Source organism: Salmo salar, chromosome ssa29 (genome assembly GCF_905237065.1).
Source record: "Salmo salar chromosome ssa29, Ssal_v3.1, whole genome shotgun sequence".
NCBI classification, from domain to species: Eukaryota; Metazoa; Chordata; class Actinopteri; order Salmoniformes; family Salmonidae; genus Salmo; species Salmo salar.
The window spans coordinates 30,659,942-30,684,394 of NC_059470.1; the positions used below are offsets into that span (position 1 = coordinate 30,659,942).

The following is a 24,453-nucleotide window of genomic DNA, read 5'->3' on the forward strand; positions in this document are numbered from 1 at the left end:
AAATGTAATGTAAATGCTTGACATCATGAGAAAATCAAAAGAAATCAGCCAAGACCTCCGAAAAAAATTGTAGACCTCCACAAGTCTGGTTCATCCTTGGGAGCTGTTACGCCCTGACCTGTTTCACCTGTCCTTATGATTGTCTCCACCCCCTCCAGGTGTCGCTTATTTTCCCGTGTATTTATCCCTGCGTTTCCTGTCTCTCTGTGCCAGTTCGTCTAGTATGTTTCAAGTCAACCAGCGTGTTTTTCCTGTGCACCTGTTTTTTCTATTCTCTCTTTGCTAGTCCTTCCGGTTTTGACTCTTGCCTGTTTTCTCGACTCTGTACCCGCCTGCCTGTCTGCCTGCCCTGACCTTGAGCCTGCCTGCCACTCTGTACCTCCTGGACTCAGATCTGGTTTTGACCTTTTGCCTGTCCATGACTATTCTCTAACCTACCCCTTTTAGAATTAATAAATATCACACACTCAATCCATCTGCCTCCTGTGTCTGCATCTGGGTCTGGGTCTGGCCCTGAGTCCTTATAGGAGCAATTTCCAAACGCCTGAAGGTACCACGTTCATCTGTACAAACAATAGTATGCAAGTAGAAACACCATGGGACCATGCAGCCATTATACCACTCAGGAAGGAGACGCATTCTGTCCCCTAGAGATGAACGTACTTTGCTGGGAAAAGTGCAAATCAATCCCAGAACAACAGCAAAGGACCTTGTGAAGATGCTGGAGGAAACAGATACAAAATTATCTATATCCACAGTAAAACGAGTCCTATATTGACATAACCTGAAAGGCTGCTCAGCAAGAAGCCACTGCCACTGCTCCAAAACAGCCATAAAAAAGCCAGACTACGGTTTGAAACTGCACATGGGGACAAAAATCATACTTTTTTGGAGAAATGTCCTCTGGTCTGATGAAACAAAAATAGAACTGTTTGGCCATAATGACCATCGTTATGTTTTGAGGAAAAAGGGGGAGGCTTGCAAGCCGAAGAACACCATCCCAACCATGAAGCACGGGGGTGGCAGCATCATGTTGTGGGGGTGCTTTGCTGCAGGAGGGACTGGTGTACTTCACAAAATTGATGCCATAATGAGGTAGGAAAATTATGTGGATATATTGAAGCAACATCTTAAGACCTCAGTCAGGAAGTTAACCTGTTAGGGCTAGGGGGCAGCATTTGCACGTCTGGATAAAAAAAATGTACCCGATTTAATCTGGTTACTAATCCTACCCAGTAACTAGAATATGCATATACTTATTATATATGGATAGAAAACACTCTAAAGTTTCTAAAACTGTTTGAATGGTGTCTGTGAGTATAACAGAACTCATTTGGCAGGCAAAACCCTGAGACATTTTCTGACAGGAAGTGGATACCTGATGTGTTGTATTACCTTTAAACCTATCCCATTGAAAAACACAGGGGCTGAGGAATATTTTGGCACTTCCTATTGCTTCCACTAGATGTCACCAGCCTTTACAAAGTGTTTTGAGTCTTCTGGAGGGAGATCTGACCGAACAAGAGCCATGGAACGATGATGTCCCATTAGACACCTGGCGCGCGAGTTCATGTTGGGTACCCTCGTTCCAATACGTTATAAAAGAGTATGCATTCGTCCACCTTGAATATTATTCATGTTCTGGTTAAAAAAGGCCCTAATGATTTATGCTATACAACGTTTGACATGTTTGAACGAACGTAAATATATTTTTTCCCCTCGTTCATGACGAGAAGTCCGGCTGGCTTAGATCATGTGCTAACAAGACGGAGATTTTTGGACATAAATGATGAGCTTTTTTGAACAAAACTACATTCGTTATGGACCTGTGATACCTGGAAGTGACATCTGATGAAGAGAATCAAAGGTAATGGATTATTTACATAGTATTTTCGATTTTAGATCTCCCCAACATGACGTCTAGTCTGTATCGCAACGCGTATTTTTCTGGGCGCAGTGCTCAGATTATTGCAAAGTGTGATTTCCCAGTAAGGTTATTTTTAAATCTGGCAAGTTGATTGCGTTCAAGAGATGTAAATCTATAATTCTTTAAATGACAATATAATATTTTACCAATGTTTTCTAATTTTAATTATTTAATTTGTGACGCTGACTTGACTGCCGGTTATTGGAGGGAAACGATTTCCTCAACATCAATGCCATAGTAAAACGCTGTTTTTGGATATAAATATGAACTTGATAGAACTAAAAATGCATGCATTGTCTAACATAATGTCCTAGGAGTGTCATCTGATGGAGATTGTAAAAGGTTAGTGCATCATTTTAGCTGGTTTTATGGTTTTAGTGACCCTGTCTTTGAATTGACAAAACATTACACACAACTCTTGTAAATGTACTGTCCTAACATACTCTAAATTTATGCTTTCGCCGTAAAACCTTTTTGAAATCGTAAAACGTGGTTAGATTAAGGAGATGTTTATCTTTCAAAGGGTGTAAAATAGTTGTATGTTTGAAAAATTTGAATTTTGACATTTATTTGGATTCAAATTTGCCGCTCTTGAAATGCACCTGCTGTTGATGGAGTGCACCACGGGTGGCACGCTAGCGTCCCACCTAGCCCATAGAGGTTAAAGCTTGGTCGCAAATGGGTCTTCCAAATGGAAAATGACACCAAGCATACTTCCAAAGTTGTGGCAAAATGGCTTAAGGACAACAAAGTCAATGTATTGAACTGGCCATCACAAAGCCCTGACCTCAATCCTATAGAAAATTTGTGGGCAGAACTGAAAAGGCGTGTGCGAGCAAGGAGGCCTACAAACCTGACTCAGTTACACCAGCTCTGTCAGGAGGAATGGGCCAAAATTAGTCTATTTCAGAAGAACAGAATAGCATACTCTCAGTTGTCCTTATGTTAGGTCTGGCTATGCCAAATGGCTGTGGGCTACATTAGTTCATTTAGCAGACAAGATTCGATTACAATTCTGTGGCATTATTTTTATAGTATGAAGAATACAATTGAACAAAGTTCAATAAAAAAGAAAGCATACATTCTCCAAACGATTTGAGGGAGTGTGCACATTCTGCTATCTGTGTTGAGCAGAAAACAAAGAAATAGGTACTCCTTCATGCTTAATTAGGGATCGGTGTCCCGTCAACAGGACAGTTGCAAATCATGCAGCACCTTGTTTCACCATCGCAGATTTTAGAGAAACAACAAATGTCGGTACATATAAGTGTCTTATATTGGCTAAAAGGTTAATTTCTTGTTAACCTGTTATGCCTAGGGGGCAGTATTTTCACGGCCGGATAAAAAACGTACCCGATTTAATCTGATTATTACTCCTGCCCAGAAACTATAATATGCATATAATTATTAGCTTTGGATAGAAAACACTCCATAGTTTCTAAAACTGTTTGAATGGTGTCTGTGAGTATAACAGAACTCATTTGGCAGGCCAAAACCTGAGAAGATTCCTTACAGGAAGTGCCCTGTCTGACCATTTCTTGCCCTTCTTGATTATCTCTATCCATTACAGGGGATCTCTGCTGTTACGTGACACTTCCTACGGCTCCCATGGGCTCTCAGAAGGCGGCAAAAAGCTGAATCGTGGCTTTGCAGGCTCTGGCTGAAAAAAAGTAGCGCGTTTGGATAGTGGCCAGTCACAGTACTATGAAACTCAGGCTCGTGCACGAGGGGATCCCATGCTTTTATTTTCTCTCTCTTTGTACGTATACACGCTTTCCCGGTCGGAATATTATCGCTTTTTTACGAGAAAAATGACATAAAAATTGATTTTAAACAGCGGTTGACATGCTTCGAAGTACGGTAATGGAATATTTAGAATTTTTTGTCACGAAATGCGTCGTGCTCGTGACCCTTATTTACACTTCGGATAGTGTCTTGAACGCACGAACAAAACGCCGCTATTTGGATATAACAATGGATTATTTTGAACCAAACCAACATTTGTTATTGAAGTAGCAGTCCTGGGAGTGCATTCTGACGAAGAACACCAAAGGTAATCAAACTTTTCTAATAGTAAATGGGAGTTTGGTCAGGGCTAAACTTGGTGGGTGTCTAAATAGCTAGCCGTGATGGCTGGGCTATCTACTCAGAATATTGCAAAATGTGCTTTCACCGAAAAGCTATTTTAAAATCGGACACCTCGATTGCAAAGGAGTTCTGTATCTATAATTCTTAAAATAATTGTTATGTTTTTTGTGAACGTTTAGTAAATTCACCGGAGGTTTGCAGGGGGTATGCTAGTTCTGAACGTCACATGCTAATGTAAAAAGCTGGTTTTTGATATAAATATGAACTTGCTTGAACAAAACATGCATGTATTGTATAACATAATGTCCTAGGTGTGTTATCTGATGAAGATCATCAAAGGTTAGTGCTGCATTTAGCTGTGGTTTGGTTTTTGTGACATTATATGCTAGCTTGAAAAATGGGTGTCTGATTATTTCTGGCTGGGTACTCTGCTGACATAATCTAATGTTTTGCTTTCGCTGTAAAGCCTTTTTGAAATCGGACAGTGCGGTTAGATAAAGGAGAGTCTTGTCTTTAAAATGTTTGAAAAATGGACGTTTTTGTATTTTTGAGGAATTTGTAATTCGCGCCACGCCTATCATTGGATATTGGAGCAGGTGTTCCGCTAGCGGAACGTCTACATGTAAGAGGTTAATATAACTGCACTGTCCAATTTACAGTAGCTGTTACTGCGAAAAAAGGCCATGCTATTGTTTGAGAAGAGCTCCTAACAACAAAAAACTCTTTTTCACTGCAATAGGTTTGATAAATTCACCTCTGAAGGTGAAATGTGTACTTACATTCTGAAATTTTGCTCTGATTTATCATCGAAAGGGTCCCAGAGATAACATGAAGTGTCATTGTGTTCGATAAATTCCTTTTTCATATCCTAAAAAGGTCCATATTGCATGCACAATCGATTTTGTATTTCCACTCGTTCAACTTGCAAAGAAAGGAATCTGTGAAAATCTCACCCTAAACGTTCTTTCAACCAGTCAAATCACATTCGTATGTATTCCTCAGAGATCCTAGAATGTAACGAGACTTCACTATATCATTAGTGGTGTAGTATATCCTATAGGACACCATATTTGGACAGAGAGCGACACCTTCATGGCACGCTGATGACGCGGGCGGTCTTAACTTGAACGACTCTAACTTTGTCAAATAAGCACCAATCAGGGTCAAACAAAGCTAGGTAGATAGCTAATGAGCTGGGCTTTACAGGAGTATCCGGAAACCATGTATCCGTCGTAAAATGTAGCTACTAATCTTCTACGACAGCATGCCTTTTCATTTTGGACAAAAATTATAAGAATATTCAGAGTTATGAAGTTATGAAAACAGTTTTTTTTGCAAATGTTTAACTTATATGTCTACTAATACTGGAAAAGCTAGTCCAAGTCCAAGTATACAGATTTGACGATATTCTTGCAGAAAAATGTAATATGTCATGTCTCTTTCACGATTGACCTAAATGTACCTGAGTGACTTCACACTAAATGTCATGTAGCTTGCTCATACTTCTTTATCCGTCTGAAACTTTGAACATACACTGCTGCCATCTTGTGGACACCATCAGAATTACAACCAGAGTGATGGCTGGAACAGGGACATTTTCTGCAGCATTTCAAAGATGGTGGTAGAAAGAAAATGTTTTTTTTTTCTTTGTATTTTCTTCTACCAGATCTATTGTGTTATACTCTCCTACATTACATTCACATTTCCACAGACTTCAAAGTGTTTCCTTCCAAATGGTAGAATATGCATATCCTTGCTTCAGGGCCTGAGCTACAGGCAGTTAGATTTGGGTATGTCATTTAGGCCTAAGTTTTCCCTAAGAATTCATTTAGAGTAATTCATGTAAATTTAGTTGTTCTACAAATGCTGGGCTATATGTTTAGATTTTTAATACATTCTAAGGCTGCATGATGAGGCTGTACACACTTCGTCAGTCTCTCATTCACAATTTGTGAAGCACTTGATAATGCCTCGAATTTCTCGGCAGCATCCCCTTCGTGTGGCCATAACGCACCCTAAAAAAATCAATGTCTTTTGCAGCCCTTCTTTCTGAGTGCCTCCTGTTCCCGAAGCACCTCTCCTCTCACTCACATGGCTCTCCATCACGTGAACAGGTGTCTTTCTCACAGGCTACAAGTGAAGACAGACACATCGGGGACACAACTGCTCCCGTCCTTATCCAATTCCGAGGTGCATATTGAAGATATTGGAAGAACTGTCCACATTTGCTTTTCGTCAGCCAACAAGATAAGTAGGCCTAACGAACAGCAAAAGCACTAGCCTATGTCAATCTACTATCCCCCATAGTACAAAAGTTGACCTAAACATAGTCTGGGACAGACGTGGGATGTGATAGATCCCACATTAATACAACCACTAGAATCAGAAAAACGTTGTTACGCAACGAGGCTGACGCAACATGAACTATTAGGCTATTTCTTGACATTAGAAGCGCTGCAATGCATACATGGCACTAGGCTATAAGTGTGAATGTTCCATTAACAGGAAAACAACATTCTTAAAATGTATTGTAAAATGTGATTATGCATGTTATGCTTTTATTATAAAGGTGCATTTTTATGGTGAAAATGATCTTCCCCAAACTTGAAACTCACACGCTGCTTATGTATGCCAGTTAGGTTCTTCACCCCTTGTAATGCAGATTAATGTGATTCATTTTAAGAAGTTATTTGGCCACTTTAGTTGTGATACAAACCTTATCAAAACATATAGGCCTATGGGCTTGGCTACATGAGGTGTGATACTATGATTAGAAAAAGTCACACAAAAAAAGACATTGTTTCTTATGCTGGACATCATTCACAAGTGCTAATATATAATTCACAAGTGATAGGCTAATATTATAACCCATCAGAATATTATTGACTTAACCTGTTGGGTCTAGGGGGCAGCATTTGCACGTCTGGATAAAAAAAATGTACCCGATTTAATCTGGTTACTAATCCTACCCAGTAACTAGAATATGCATATACTTATTATATATGGATAGAAAACACTCTAAAGTTTCCAAAACTGTTTGAATGGTGTCTGTGAGTATAACAGAACTCATTTGGCAGGCAAAACCCTGAGACATTTTCTGACAGGAAGTGGATACCTGATGTGTTGTATTGACTTTAAACCTATCCCATTGAAAAACACAGGGGTTTAGGAATATTTTGGCACTTCCTATTGCTTCCACTAGATGTCACCAGCCTTTACAAAGTGTTTTGAGTCTTCTGGAGGGAGATCTGACCGAACAAGAGCCATGGAACGGTGATGTCCCATTAGACACCTGGCGCGCTACTTCATGTTGGGTACCCTCGTTCCAATACGTTATAAAAGAGTATGCATTCGTCCACCTTGAATATTATTCATGTTCTGGTTAAAAAAGGCCCTAATGATTTATGCTATACAACGTTTGACATGTTTGAACGAACGGAAATATATTTTTTCCCCTCGTTCATGACGAGAAGTCCGGCTGGCTTACATCATGTGCTAACGAGACGGAGATTTTTGGACATAAATGATGAGCTTTTTTGAACAAAACTACATTCGTTATGGACCTGTGATACCTGGAAGTGACATCTGATGAAGAGAATCAAAGGTAATGGATTATTTACATAGTATTTTCGATTTTAGATCTCCCCAACATGACGTCTAGTCTGTATCGCAACGCGTATTTTTCTGGGCGCAGTGCTCAGATTATTGCAAAGTGTGATTTCCCAGTAAGGTTATTTTTAAATCTGGCAAGTTGATTGCGTTCAAGAGATGTAAATCTATAATTCTTTAAATGACAATATAATATTTTACCAATGTTTTCTAATTTTAATTATTTAATTTCTGACGCTGACTTGACTGCCGGTTATTGGAGGGAAACGATTTCCTCAACATCAATGCCATAGTAAAACGCTGTTTTTGTATATAAATATGAACTTGATAGAACTAAAAATGCATGCATTGTCTAACATAATGTCCTAGGAGTGTCATCTGATGGAGATTGTAAAAGGTTAGTGCATCATTTTAGCTGGTTTTATGGTTTTGGTGACCCTGTCTTTAACTTGACAAAACATTACACACAACTCTTGTAAATGTACTGTCCTAACATACTCTAAATTTATGCTTTCGCCGTAAAACCTTTTTGAAATCGTAAAACGTGGTTAGATTAAGGAGATGTTTATCTTTCAAATGGTGTAACATAGTTGTATTTTTGAAAAATTTGAATTTTGACATTTATTTGGATTCAAATTTGCCGCTCTTGAAATGCACCTGCTGTTGATGGAGTGCACCACGGGTGGCACGCTAGCGTCCCACCTAGCCCCAAGAGGTTAATATTGTCTTTACATACAATAAATAATATATTTGTGACTTTGTTTTTATTTAGAATGGACCAGTATCATGCACCTGTCTCAAAACAGGGCCAAGGGAAAAAATAAATGTCATCTATGCACTTATATAATGAATGGAGGACACTTATCCTGTGGTTCATTTTCATGCCAGCCAGGTTGTCACACCCTGATCTGTTTCACCTATCTTTGTGCTTGTCTCCACCCCCCTCCAGGTGTCGCCCATCTTCCCCATTATCCCCAGTGTATTTATACCTGCATTCTCTGTTTGTCTGTTGCCAGTTTGTCTTGCCAAGCCTACCAGCGTCTTTTTCCGTGCTCCTGTTTTTCCTGCGCTCTGTTTTCTAGCCCTACTGGTTCAGACCTGTTCTGCCTGCCCTGACCTCGAGCCTGCCTGCCCCACAGTACCTTTTGGACTCTGACCTGGTTAATGAACTTCTGCCTGTCTTCAACCTGCCTATTGCCTGCCCCTTGTATTTTAATAAATATCAGAGACTCTAAGAATCTGCCTCCTTTGTCTGCATCTGGGTCTCGCCCTGTGTCATTATACAGGTAGGCTAAACTCCTGTTGTAAAGATAAGCAATGTGCTTAATATTTGCTTAATATTAGGAAAGTTGAGAAATAAATATAGTAGGTCTAGCCTATACAAAGTTGATGGGATCCTCTTTTTCAAAGAGGCGGCAGGTAGCCTAGTTGTTCGAGCGTTGGGCCAGTAATCAAAAGGTTTCTGGATTGAATCCCCAAGCTGACAAGGTCAAAATCTGTCATTTTGCCCCTGAGCAAGGCAGTTAACCCACTGTTCCCCAGGCGCCAAAGACGTGGATGTCGATTATGGCAGCCCCCATCACCTCTCTGATTGAGAGGGGTTGGGTTAAATTCGGAAGACACATTTCAGTTGAATGCATTCAGTTGTACAACTGACTAGGCATCACCCCTTTCCCTTCCATCACTCTGTTTTCTCACACAATTGCATAGCCTATAGAAATGCTGCGCAACACGAGCTCATGGGCTCTCATGAAGTTTTGGATTAGATTTTCAAATTAATTTGTATTGATGTCAGAGGGACAATAGAGTGCTGAGTACCAGGCAGTTAGCAAGTTTGATAGGATACTAATGACCATCAGCAGCATCAGAGCTTGGAGAAGCCTAATTACCGTGACTAAACGGTCACGTGGAATTTAACTGCCTTCATGACTCGTGACCGCCAGTGTGGTGGTAATACGGTCACCGTAACAGCCCTACACCTGGCAGCTACAGTACTACCATACCCCGTTCTAAGGCACTTAAATATTTTGTCTTGCTCATATACCCTCTGAATGGCACACACACAATCCATCTCAATTGTCTCAAGGCTTAAAAATCCTTATTTAACTTGTCTCCTCTCCTTCATCTACACTGATTAAAGTGGATTGACGTCAATAAGGAAAAATAGCTTTCACCTGGATTCACCTGGTGAGTTTAAGTAATGGAAAGAGCATGTTCCTAATGCTTTGTACACTCAGTGTACACACTAACATTGCAGGCCCGCAGGCGCGTGCACACACACACACACACACACACACACACACACACACACACACACACACACACACACACACACACACACACACACACACACACACACACACACACACTCCAATGGAGGCTGGTGGTAGAAGCTATAGGAGGACAGGCTCATTGTAATGGCTGGAATGGAATAAATGGAACGGTATCAAACACATCAAACATACGGAAACCACATTTTTGACTCTGTTCCATTAATTCAATTCCCGCCATTCCACACACACACACACACACCCCCTGAGGAATAGGTTATATTGCCACACATTCTAAACCCAAAAGGACCTTTTATGAGGAGATCTGTGGTATAGCTTGATATATAAACCATCTTTCTAGCACTAGTTATAATCCACAGGGAATTCAGTCCGTCCCCATTGTTTGGTTATCAGGAGATATCTACTGTTCAGCCATCACTCATTGTTTTGGCCCTCTGTGTCCTTTGTCTCCATAGAGACTGTCTGACCTATCAGATGAGCGCTGTAGCTGAGAGGGACGGGTGAGAGGTCAAATTGGACGAGTGTCACGTTCCCTCTCGCTTCCCTTATCTCTGAACATGACAAAGCTACAAAAGCAGACTGTGTATGTGTTTTTGTGTGTGTGTGTGTGTGTGTTTATGTGTGTGAATGTGTGTGTGTGTGTGTGGGGGGGGTCCGTTATCTCAGCTACAAATGGATGTTGTTTTTAAGTATGTGTTTACAGGGCATTCGGAAAGTATTCAGACCCCTTGACTTTTTCCACATGTTGTTACGTTACAACCTTATTCTAAAATGGATTAAATCGTTTTTTTCCCCTCATTAATCTACACACAATACCCCAAAATGACGAAGCAAAAACAGAAGGCACTGTATCTCTGAACCAGCTCTCTTCGCTGACAAGAGGAAATGACAACTGAATTATACTTAACTGTTTAAACTGTAGTTGACTGGTTATCCAACCCAGGTCATAAGTGAAACTCAAGAACATGTTAGTCCACTGAGCTAAAGCCTTTAAGTCTTTAGGATACTACCAGTGGCCTAACTTCATCCCTCAGTGGTTTGAAGGCCTTTTCAATAGAGCCTATTCCAGCTCCATCTTAGGCAGGGGGACCCGCTCCATTGGAGCAGCTGATAGGCTTCTCAACGCCCATTCACACGGCCAATCACTAGTCACGGATGGGTTAGGATCCATATGTCTGGTGCCTCCCATTAGAGATAAAAATGCATGCAAGCTTACACACACAAACACGCAAGTACACACAAACACACACACAAGTACACACAAACACACACACACACACACACACACACACACACACACACACACACACACACACACACACACACACACACACACACACACACACACACACACACGCTTACACACCCATACACACACACATAGACAAGTACACACAAACCCACATGCACGCTTACACACACAAACACACGCAAGTACACACAAACACAAGCAAGTACACACACACACATGCAAAGCTTTGGCAAAGGTCCTCCAGTGTTGATGTAAACTCAAAAGTAGTCTTTCGGGGATCTCTCCTTGGCTAGCCTGGCTTAGACGTGCTTGTGAAAGATCTCATGCTCCACAGAAAAATTACACACAAGGATTTTGTCACAGTTCTCACCTAAGAAACATAAATGTAGCTAAACACTGCACTCTCACAGAGACACCACAGCCAAACAAGCTTATTTCTGGCAGATAGAACAGCTTTGAAAAAGCCTGACAGTAGCGAAACACTGACAAAATAATCTGAAGAAACGTGTGGGAGTTGTTTTTCATATTTGATGACTAGTGAGGCGGTTTGTTCCCGGCATCACAGAGAGAAGCTCTGTGGTTTGTTTGAATATTTCAACACTCTCAAAGTTAGTTGAGACTGTCTGAAAACGTGGACAATGAGGGTCTGAGAATTAAGATGGAATGCTGAAAAGGAGTGACCTGAATTGACTGATCCTGTTATCTTTTCAAATGGTTTTCTATTGAATAGCTATGTTATCTGGCTACTGAATACGCCTGGACTCAGGAAAAATGAAACTATTGGAAAGTCATCATAGTCTTCTGGAATGTAGAAGTGTCAGTGTATTATGTGTGCGTGAGTGCGAGCGTCCTTGCGTGTGTACCCTTATCCTACTCTCCCTCTGTTCCTCTGGTGATGTAGAGGTTAACCCAGGCCCTGCAGCCCCCAGCACCACTCCCATTCCCCAGTCGCTCTCATTTGTTGATTTCTCTCTCTAAAATGATCTGCCGAAATTGTTGCAACCCCTTTCTAAGTATATATCAATGATATTGCTCTTGCTGCTGGTGATTCTCTGATCCACCTCTACGCAGACGACACCATTCTGTATACATCTGGCCCTTCTTTGGACACTCTGTTAAATGTCTTGTGGACAGGTGGCAGTATTCGGTATTTCGGATGACTGACGTGCCCAAAGTAAACTGTCTATTACTCAGGCCCAAAAGCTAGGATGGTATTGGATAGAAAACACTCTGAAGTTTCCAAAAGTCTTAAAATAATGTCTGTGAGTATAACAGAACTGATATAGCAGGCAAAAACCCGAGGAGAATCCATCCGGGGAATTTTTGTTGTTGTTGAGCTCACCACTCATTATAATGCCTGCCAATGGGAATATCAAAGCAATACCTCCCAGATTGCAGTTCCTAGGGCTTCCAGTAGATGTCATCAGTCTTTAGAAAGAGTTTCAGGCTTGTTTTTTGAAAAATTAGCTAGAATTTGTAGTTTTTGTAAGTGGCTCCCATTTTGGCTGTAGTGTTGTGGTGCGTGTGGAAGAGAGTGCGCACTTCGTTATTTATCTCCGGTAATGAACATACTGTTCTCAGTCTTAAATTTGATCGTTTATTTTCAATGAGGGAAACCGGTGGATTACTGAATCTAGCGCGCCAACGAAGCTGACTTTTTTGGGATATAAAGAAGGACTTTATCGAACAAAAGGACCATTTGTTATGTAGCTGGGACACTTTGGATTGCAAACAGATGAAGATCTTCAAAGCTAAGTGATTTATTTTATCGCTATTTCTGACTTTCTAAACGCCTCTGCTTGTTTGGAAAATGTTTAATGCTTTGCATGCGGGGCGCTGTCCTCATATAATCGCATGGTATGCTTTCGCCGTAAAGCCTTTCTGAAATCTGACAAAGTGGCTGGATTAACAAGAAGTTAAGCTTTTTAATGATGTAGGACACTTGTATTTTCATGAATGTTTAATTTTACGATTTTGTATTTTGAATTTGGCGTGCTCCGATTTCACCGGATGTTGTCGAATTTGATCCCGCTAGAGGGATTTACGCAGTAAGAGGTTAACAAACCTGCAAACAAGCTTCAATGCTGTACAACACTCCTTTCATGGCCTCCAACTGCTTTTAAATGCTAGTAAAACTAAATGCATGCTCTTCAACCGATTGCTGCCTGCACCCTCCCACCTGACTAGCATCAATTCTCTGGACGGTTCTGACTTAGAATATGTGGACAACTTCAAATACCTAGGTGTCTGGTTAGACTGCACACTCTCCTTCCAGACTCACATTAAGCATTTTCAATTCAAAATTACATCTAGAATCGGCTTCCTATTTTGCAACAAAGCCTCCTTTACTCATGCTGACAAACATACCCTCATAAAATTGACTATCCTACCGATCCTTGACTTCGGTGATGTCAATCACAAAATAGCCTCCTACACTCTACTCAGGAAACTGGATGTACTCTATCACAGTGCCATCCGTTTTGTCACCAAAGCCCCATATACTACCCACCACTGCGACCAGAATGCTCTCGTTGGCTGGCCCTCACTACATATTTGTCGCCAAACCCACTGGCTCCAGGTCATCTATAAGTCTTTACTAGGTAAAGCCCCGCCTTATCTCAGCTCACTGGTCACCATAGCAAAACACACCAGTAGCACGCGGTCCAGCAGGTATATTTCACTGGTCATCCCCAAAGCCAACACTTTCTTTGGCCGCCTTTCCTTCCAGTTCCCGGCTGCAAATAACTGGAACGAATTGCAAAAATCACTGAAGCTGGAGTCTTATATCTCCCTCACTAACTTTAAGCGTCAGCTGTCAGAGCAGCTTACCGATCACTGTACCTGTACACAGCCAATCTGTAAATAGCACACCTAACTACCTTATCCCCATATTGTTACTTACCCTTATGCTCTTTTGCACCCCAGTATCTCAACTTGCACACCATCATCTGCACATCTATCACTCCAGTGTTAATGCTAAATTGTAATTATTTTGACTCTATGGCCTATTTATTGCCTACCTCCCTACTCTTCTACATTTGCACACACTGTACATAGACTTTTCTATTGTGTTATTGACTGTACGTTTGTTTATGTGTAACTCTGTGTTGTTGTCTTTGTCGCACTGCTTTGCTTTATCTTGGCCAGGCCGCAGTTGTAATTTAGAACATGTTCTCAACTGGCCTACCTGGTTAAATAAAGGTGAAATAAAAAATAAATAAAAAAATGTACCTGTGACCAGTTCTCTTATCTCCACGTCTCCGGTCTTGCGTAGCAGGCGGACCAGGGCAGGTATGCCCCCACAGTTCTTCAGGGTAATCTTGTTGTCGTCGTTGGCCTTGCCGTAGACCAGGTTCCTCAGGGCTCCACAGGCACTGCGGTGGACCTCACTCATACGGTGGTCCAACAGGTCTACCAGCAGCTGGATCCCACCCTGACGACGAATCTGACAGAGAGATGGAGAGAAAGACATTGCGGAGAAAATAGTGAGTAACGTTGCCTGAGATTTTAAAGACGTGTTGGCTCTACCAAGCAAACACGTTGGCTTTAGATCAGTGGCCAATTTTTTTTTTACCATTTTAGTGGATGCTCTTATCCAGAGCGACTTACATGAGCAATTAAGGTTAAGTGCCTTGCTCAAGGGCACATCCATAGATTATTCACCTGCTTACCTCGGGAATTTGGATCAGCGACCTTTCAGTTACTGGCTCAAACCTCTTAACCTCTAGGCTAATACAATGTTGAGGCACAAAGCTGGGTGACCTTGAGGAAAAATTGGTTGGGGTAAAAACTAGCAGACTACCTATTAAATCAATCTGTACTTACTGTAAATGACACCTTTAAATGTACCGTACATTGTAATCATGTACACTCAGTGTTTTCCTGGGAGATGAGACATAGAAGTTTCAGCTGTTTTTCAGTAGCCTGGCCGTCCAGGAGTTACAATAACCAGGTTTCCACCAACATTTTTATGAGAGTAAAGCACATGCCGGATAAAAAATGGCACGGCAGGCCTGATGGAAACAGCAAATTTGTCGGTAAACTTTCCAAATGTCGACAAAACAAAATATGCATGACAAGTTGGGATCTTTTTGTGTCTGTAAAATTAATGATGCAAGAAATGGCGGTGGAAACGCTTTTATGAGCAAATATTGATATAACAACTATCATATTGAAGTGAACTTGGATTCACCAGATGAGATGTGTGGTCCTCCCACCACGACTTGAGAAACCGTGCAGTTTATTGCTGGGTGGTGAAAATGCACAGTGATGAGCTTGATTCTTCTTTCCAATAAATAAATCAATGTTTTATTCTGGTGACATGATGATCGATGCTTGGCTGCCTTTTGTCAAATAAAAAGAATCTCACTTGTCCATAATCATCTCATTATATAGGCTATACCCGCACTCTATCTGCCAGCTGCTGGCTAGAACGCATGTACCAATACCAGAGAGGGCACATTCACTATATAACGCAATGTTTTTTGTGACAAAACCATCAGTAAAGCTGAAAATGAGATGGAAACGTGTCTTATTTATCGGTACAAGAGAATTTACCCGCAAAAGTTATTTTTATGTTCACTATGTCATCACGTATAGCCTTTAATCTGCAACAAGTCAATTTGATGGAAACACATGTCTTGCGGAAAATGCACATATTGTTTTCATGCAGATTTTAAAATATTCAAATGAAAATCTTTCACCAATTGGAAACCTAACCTTCACCTGCTGGTGTTCCAGACATAGGCACTGTTTCACTACAGGGACCTTCTAATACCCTCAGGCGGCCAATGAGCAGAGAGAAAGGAGGGTTCCAAACAATCATGAGGGAGTTCTAATGATCACAGAACTCTGCAGAGGTCCACAGGAGGTCATTAACAACCAACTGGTGAATATTTAGAGCTGTGTGTATGTGTGTGATGCAAATGTGTGTGTGTGTGTGTGTGTGTGTGTGTGTGTGTGTGTGTGTGTGTGTGTGTGTGTGTGTGTGTGTGTGTGTGTGTATATATATTTATGTGCGTGTGCGAGGGTGTGTCAGATCCTAGATGCCCTGCAAGACTTCCATTTATAAATAGTATTCCTATTTCCTGCTATAAAGAGCTGCTGGCCCAGATCACAAATTACTTTCTCCTGTAAGACTTAGCTCTGTGTTTGACCTCAACCTTCTACACACAAACCTTAGATAGCATCACCACACAGACGGAGAGAGGGAGAGAGGGTGAGGGAGAGAGCGAGCGAGATAAGGTAGAAAGGGGAAAAGGTAGAAAGGGTGTGATTGAGAGGGGAGTAAGAGAGATAGGGGGAGGTAGAGGGATTGCAAAAGGAAAGAGAAGGAGGGAGAGAGAGAGAGAGAGAGAGAGAGAGAGAGAGAGAGAGAGAGAGAGAGAGAGAGAGAGAGAGAGAGAGAGAGAGAGAGAGATGGAGAGAGAGAGAGAGAGAGAGAGAGAGAGAGAGAGAGAGAAAGATGGAGAGGAGAGAGAGAGAGAGAGAGAGAGAGAGAGAGAGAGAGAGAGAGATGGAGAGAGAGAGAGAGAGAGAGAGAGACAGAGAGAGAGAGAGAGAGAGAGAGAGAGAGAGAGAGAGAGAGAGACAGGAGAGAGAGAGAGAGAGAGAGAGAGAGAGAGAGAGAGAGAGAGAGATGGAGAGGAGAGAGCGGACAGGGAAAGGTTAGAAAAGGTGTTTGATGACACTGCAGAAGTTTATCGCTCCAAATAAATGTCAGTAATCTTTTCAATTAAGCCGGATTAACCCTGAACTGAATACTAAACAAACCACACACACTGATACTCCAAAACACTTCTGCTCCCCCCACCAGTGATTTTTTTAGTCACTAGCCTACACACAAAATCCCATAATGTCAAAGTGGAATTTAGTTTTCTGATTGTTTTTTACAAATTACTTAACTAAAAGCTGAAATGTCTTGAGTGAATAAGTATTCAACCCCTTTGTTATGGTAAACCTAAATAAGTACAGGAGTACAAATGTGCTTAACAAATCACATAATAAGATGCATGGACTCTGTGTGCAATAATAGTGGTAAACATTATTTTCTTACACAAACAATTATGTGTAAGGTCCCTCAGTCGAGAAGTACAATTCAAGCACAGATTCAAACACAAAGACCAGGGAGGTTTTCCAATGCCTAGCTAAGAAGGGTACCTATTGGTAGATAGCCGAAAAAAAACGCAGACACTGAAATGACAGAGTGAAAAGAAGGAAGCCTGTACAGAAAACATTCATCCTGTTTGCAATAAGGCAGTAAAGTAATAGTGCAAAACATTTGGTAAAGAAATTCATGTTTTGTCCTGAATACAAAGCTTTCTGTCTGGGGCAAATCCAACAATACGTCACTGAGTACCACTCTTCACATTTTCAAGGATGGTGGTGGCTGCATCATGTTATGGGTATGCTTGTCATCGGCAAGCACTCGGGTGTTATTTAGCATAAAAAGAAATGTAATAGAGCTAAGCACAGGCAAAATCTTAAAGGAAAACCTGGTTCAGTCTTCTTTCCAACAGACAGTGGGAGATAATTTCACCTTTCAGCAGTGACAATAATGGGAATGAACACAGCATGGCGCAGACATAGATGGTCGCCTCGCTTCGCGTTCTTAGGAAACTATGGAGTATTTTGTTTTTTTATGTATTATTTCTTACATTGTTACACACAGGAACTCAAGTCCTTCTGATAACCCGATCTAGAATTCCTTACAATCAAATGCCGGCCATTCTACCTACCAAGAGAATTTTCGTCAGTTATAGCCACTGCTGTGTACATCCCCCCTCAAGCGAACACCAAGACGGCCCTCAAGAAACTTCACTTGACTCTATGTAAACTGGAAACTATATACCCGGAGGCTGCTTATTGTAGCAGGGGATTTTAAATAAGAACATTTGAGATCAATGTTACCTAGATTTTATCAGCATATTGATTGCACGACACGTGGGGCTAATACTCTCGACCACTGCTACTCTAACTTCCGCGATGCATACAAAGCCCTCCCTTCGGCAAATCCGACCACGAAACCATCTTGCTTATCCCGGCTTATAGGCAGAAACTCAAACAGGATGTACCAGTGACGAGAACCATTCAACACTGGACGGACCAATCGGAAGCCATGCTCCAAGATTGTTTTGATCATGGGAACTGGAATATGTTTCAGTCAGCCTCAGAGAACGACATTGATCTATACGCTGACTCGGTGAGTGCGTTTATAAATAAGTAGCAGTTCATAGGCTCAGACACGAGATGTATGTGGCAGGATCTACAGGAAATCACGGACTACAAAAACAAAAACAGCCACATCACGGATACCAACGTCACGCTTCCAGACAAGTTAAACACCTTCTTTGCCCGCTTTGAGGATAATACAGTGCCACCGTCATGGCTTGCTAACAAAGACTGCGTCACCCCTCTCCTTCTCAGTGGCTGACGTGAGTAAAACATTTAAACATGTTAATCCTCGCAGGGTTGCTGGCCCAGATGGCATCCCTAGCCACGTCCTCAGAGCATGCGCAGACCAGCTGGCTGGTGTGTTTACGGACATATTTAATCACTCCCTATCCCAGTCTGTTGTCCCCATATGCTTCAAGATGGCTACCATTGTTCCTGTACCCAAGAAGGCAAAGATAACTGAACTAAATGACTACCGCCCCGTAGCATTCACTTCTGTCATCATGAAGTGCTTTGAGAGGCTAGTCAAGGATCATATCACCGCCACCTTACCGGCCACACTAGACGCACTACAGTTTGCATACCGCCCCAACAGCTCCACAGATAACGCAATCGCCATCGCACTGCACACTGCCCTATCCCATCTGGACAAAAAGAATACCTATGTAAGAATGCTGTTCATTGACTACAGCTCAGCATTCAAAACCATTGTACTCTCCAAGCTCATCATCAAGCTGGAGGCCCTGGGTCTCAACCCCTCCCTGTGCAACTGGGTCCTGGACTTTCTGACGGGCCACCCCCGGGTGGTGAAGGTAGGAAACAACATCTCCACCTCACTGACCCTCAACACTGGGGCCCCACAAGGGTGTGTGCTCAGCCCTCTCCTGTACTCCCTGTTCACCCATGACTGCGTGGCCATTCAGGCCTACAACTCAATCATCAAGTTTGCAGAAGACACAACAGTGGTGATCACCAACAACGACGAGACAGCCTACAGGGATGAGGTGAGGTCAATCGAAGTGTGGTGTCAGGAAAAAACAACCTCTCACTCAATGTCAACAAAACAAAGGAGATGATCGTGGACTTCAGGAAACAGCAGAGGGAGCACCCCCCCTATCCACATCGAAGGGCCAGCAGTGGAGAAGGTGGAAAGTTTTAAGTTCCTGGGCGTACACATCACAGACAAACTGAAATGGTCCACCCATATGGACAGTGTGGTGAAGAAGGCGCAACAGTGCCTCTTCAACCTCAGGAGGTGGAAGAAATGTGGCTAGCCACCCAAAACCCTGACAAACTTTTACAGATGCACAATCGAGAGCATCCTGTCAGGCTGTATCACAGCCTGGTACTGCAACTGCACCGCCCTCAACCACAAGGCTCTCCAGAGGGTGGTGCGGTCTGCACAACTCATCACCGTGGGCAGACTACCTGCCCTCCATGACACCTACAGCACCCGATGTCACAGGAAGGCCAAAAAGATCATCAAGGACAACAACCACCCGAGCCACTGCCTGTTCACACCACTATCGTCCAGAAGGTGAGGTCAGTACAGGTGCATCAAAGCTGGGACCGAGAGATTGAGAAACAACTTCTATCTCAAGGTCATCAGACTGCTAAACAGCAATTACTAACTCAGAGAGGCTGCTGCCTACATTGAGACCCAATCACTGGACACTTTAATAAATGGCTCTCTAGTCACTTTAAACAGCACCACTTTAAATAATGCTACTTTAATAATGTTTACATATCTTACATTACTCATATCACATGTATATACTGCATTTTATACCATCTACTGCACCTTGCCTATGCCGCTCGGACATCGCTCATCCATATATTTATATGTATATATTCTCATTCACCCCTTTAAATTTGTGTGTATTAGGTAGTTGTTGGGAATTGTTAGATTATTTGTTAGATATTACTGCACTATTGGAACTAGAAGCACAAGCATTTCGCTACACTCACATTAACATCTGCTAACCATGTGTATGTGACAATAACCTAAAACACAAGGTCAAATCTACACTGGAGTTGCTTACCAAGAAGACAGTGAATGTTCCTGAGTGGCCGAGTTATAGTTGTAGCTTTAATCGGTTTGAACATCTATGTCAAGACCTGAAAAGTGCTATCTAGCAATGATCAACAACCAATTTGACAGAGGTTGAAGGATTTTTTAAACAATAAAGAGAAAATATTGTTTAATCCAGGTATGAAAAGCTCTTTAGGCTTCACTCCAGCTGTAATCGCTGCCAAAGGTGATTCTAACATGTATTAACTAAGGGGCTTGTATACTAATCTAATCAAGACATGTTAGTGTTTTATTTTTTATTAAGCATATATTATCTTAGAATATATCTTCCACTTTGCCATTACAGAGTATTGTGTGTAGACGGTTGACAAAAAAAGACAATGAAATACATTTCAATCCAACTTTGTAACATAACTTGTGTGCGTGCGTGCGTGCATGTGTGTCTGTCTGTGCATACATACACAAACAGACTGCCAGGAAAAATCAATATCGTTTTGTTTATATAAATATATATATATTTATCTGTTGGAGCTGCATTCAAGAACCGAAAGCCTTGTTGAGAGGCGAGTGTGTTTGGTCCCTGTTCACAGCCGTGTCTGAGACTTGGTTACATATCTGTACATCACACGCACACACACACACACACACACACACACACACACACACACACACACACACACACACACACACACACACACACACACACACACACACACACACACACACACACACACACACACACACACACACACACACACACACATTAAGAGGCAACAGATGCTTGGAGAGCTGACACAACAAGAGGGGAGTGTTGATGAGTGGGGATAAGAACAGTGTGTGTATTCCATCAGGGATGTGTGTGTGTGTGTGTGTGTGTGTGTGTGTGTGTGTGTGTGTATATGGGCCCAGATGTTGTTGTTTTGTTGTCGTGTTTCTGTAATAAACAAAAGGAAAATGCTGTTCTGAAACACAAGACTGATCCAATGAAACATGAGAGATATGGAGAGACAAGAGGAGAGAAATAGACAAATAAAACTGAGGGAGGAAGAGAAGGATGGGGAGGGGGTGGATGATGGGAGGGAGGGAGATAGGGGAAGAGATGAAGAGGAGAAGAGGGACGGAAGATGGATAAGAGAGAGAGAGAGAGAGAGAGAGAGAGAGTGAGAGAGAGAGAGAGAAAAAATCTAATATAAATACGTATTAAAATTTGGCTAAAACTAATTGAATGTGTCATTGAACCAATTTATGGCAGCGAGGTGTGGGGTCCACTTGCAAAACAAGATTTCATCAAATGGGACAAACACCCCATTGAAACCCTGCATGCAGAGTTCTGTAAGATTCTCATACATGTCCAGAGGAAAACTACAAACAATGCATGCAGGGCAGAATTAGTCCAATATCCACTAATAATAAAAACTCAAAAAAGAGCAATTAAGTTTTGGAAACATCTAAAATACAGTGACCCCCTCTCATATCATTACCAGGCCCTGCAATACCAAGAGCTGAGCAAAGAAAAGAGTCCCCTCATCCAGCTGGTCCTGGGGCTGAGTTCACAAACCTGTTCTACTAACACACTGACGCCTCAGGACCAGAACATCCAATCAATCAGAATAAACCTAATTACAACTACATTGCTTATTGGGAAACACAAGCACAAAGCAAAATGCAGCACAATCTGGCCCTAAATCGACAGTACACCGTGGCTAATCATATGAGCATGGTTACTGATCAAACCCTTAGAAAAACCTTGACAAAGTACATGCTTAGTGAGCACAGCCTTGCCATTGAGAAGGGTAGACACAGGAAAACATGGCTCCCTGTAGAGGAAAGGCTGTGCAACCACTGCACAACAGCAGAACCTGAGACGGAGCTGCATTTCCTGACAAAATGTAAAAAATATGAAACAATTCAAGTGTCATTTCCCCAAATTTGAAACCCTTATTCAAGGTTTCAAAGACCTCTCTGATGAGAGTAAGCTACCCATCCTGTTGGGGGAGGATGCAGAGCTGTGGGTTGGCAGCGCACTACATTGCTGCCTGCCATAAGATGAGGGACAGTATCTGACAGACCAATCAACCTGCACATGTCCTCTATGCTTATTGTTATTGTTGAATGTATGGTTATTTTGACCCTTGGTTATGGTTGTTACAGTTGTCCCGTTGACAATTTTGATTCTTATTATTTTCATATTGTAAATATCCAAAGTAAGCTTTGGCAATATGTATATTGTTATGTCATGCCAATAAAGGAAATTGAATTGAATTGAATTGACAGAGAGAGAGAGACAGACAGAGGCAGAGAGAGACAGAGACGGAGAGACAGAGAGAGACAGAGAGAGAGACAGACAGACAGACAGACAGACAGACAGACAGACAGACAGACAGACAGACAGACAGACAGACAGACAGACAGACAGACAGACAGACAGACAGACAGACAGACAGACAGACAGACAGACAGACAGAGACAGACAGACAGACAGAGACAGACAGACAGACAGAGAGACAAAGAGACAAAGAGAGACAGAGACAGAGAGAAAGAGAGAGAGAGAAAGAGACAGAGAGACAGAGAGACAGCGACAGAGAGCGAAAGAGAGAAAGAGACAGAGAGAGAGAGAGAGAGAGAGAGAGAGAGAGAGAGAGAGAGAGAGAGAGAGAGAGAGAGAGAGAGAGAGAGAGAGAGAGAGAGAGAGAGAGAGAGAGAGAGAGAAGGAGCAGCATGGCTATAGGCCACGTCTGAACAAATGGATATCGACAGGTCAGATAGCCAGGAAAACAGCTGATGGGACTGAACTTTAGCCAGACAGAGACGAGTGAGGGTGGTGTGTGTGTGTGTGTGTGTGTGTGTGTGTGTGTGTGTGTGTGTGTGTGTGTGCGTGTGTAGATGTGCTATAAACAATGTCAAGCTGAATTTGCCAAGCTGTCTCTGTGGTCAGCCACAATCACAGTAAAGGCTAGACATCAGACCTCTGAATGCCCTACACACACACACACACACACACACACACACACACACACACACACACACACACACACACACACACACACACACACACACACACACACACACACACACACACACACACACACATATGCATGCACACATACATTAAATACTGCTCTTATCATTATTCTACACACTTCAGAAAACCACAGACGCTTTCCGTCATTAGATCCCATATCCTGGAATAAATACCAGTCTCCCTCCCTCCCTCCCTCCCTCCCTCCCTCCCTCCCTCCCTCCCTCCCTCCCTCCCTCCCTCCCTCCCTCCCTCCCCTTTCTTTCTTACTCACTCACTCACTCTCCCTCTCCCCCACTCTCCATTTCCCTTCCTCTCTTTCCCTCTATACTTTGTGGAGACGATCACAGTGTTGTCCCTTCTGTCAATACCAACCTTTCTTCCTATTGTCTCTTTTCTCTATTCAACGATAATTACAACTGCCACAACACACACAAAGGTTACGTTTGTGAACATGTGTGTTTGTGTGTTTATGTGTGTGCTGTGTGTTTGTGTGTGTGTGTGTGTTTATGTGTGTTTATGTTTGTGTATTTGTGTATGTTATGTGTGTGTGTGTGTGTGTGTGTGTGTGTGTGTGTGTGTGTGTGTGTGTGTGTGTGTGTGTGTGTGTGTGTGTGTGTGTGTGCGTTTTGAAATGAGAAGCGTCACTTTTCAATAAGAGGGAGAAGAGGCTGTTGACCGACAGGTCAGCAGATATTAATTTCATTGAGCAGCGCAGAGGCACATCAATGCTCTTTGTAGTTGTTACATGGATTGTTATTCAGAGCAGACACAACGTAACACAATGTAACACAAAGTATCACAATGTAATACAATATAACACAATATTTTATTATTTTATATTTTGTAATATTTTATATATTTTAATATTTTATTTCACCAGGTAGGCAAGTTGAGAACAAGTTCTCATTTACAATTGCGACCTGGCCAAGATAAAGCAAAGCAGTTCGACACATACAACAACACAGAGTTACACATGGAGTAAAACAAACATACAGTCAATAATACAGTAGAAAAATAAGTCTATATACAATGTGAGCAAATGAGGTGAGACAAGGGAGG

General features: G+C 42.0%; 1 protein-coding gene across 3 annotated transcripts in view; it reads right to left on the reverse strand.

Moving 5' to 3' along the window:
- Nucleotides 1-24,453, reverse strand: part of LOC106590590 (catenin delta-2) — a 595,078-nt gene that overhangs the window by 179,474 nt on the left and 391,151 nt on the right. For all 3 annotated transcript variants that reach the window (XM_045710618.1, XM_045710617.1, XM_045710619.1), the window contains one exon: nt 14,399-14,612. In XM_045710618.1, coding sequence (XP_045566574.1) covers nt 14,399-14,612 — 214 coding nt within the window. The remainder of the gene's footprint in view (nt 1-14,398; nt 14,613-24,453) is intronic.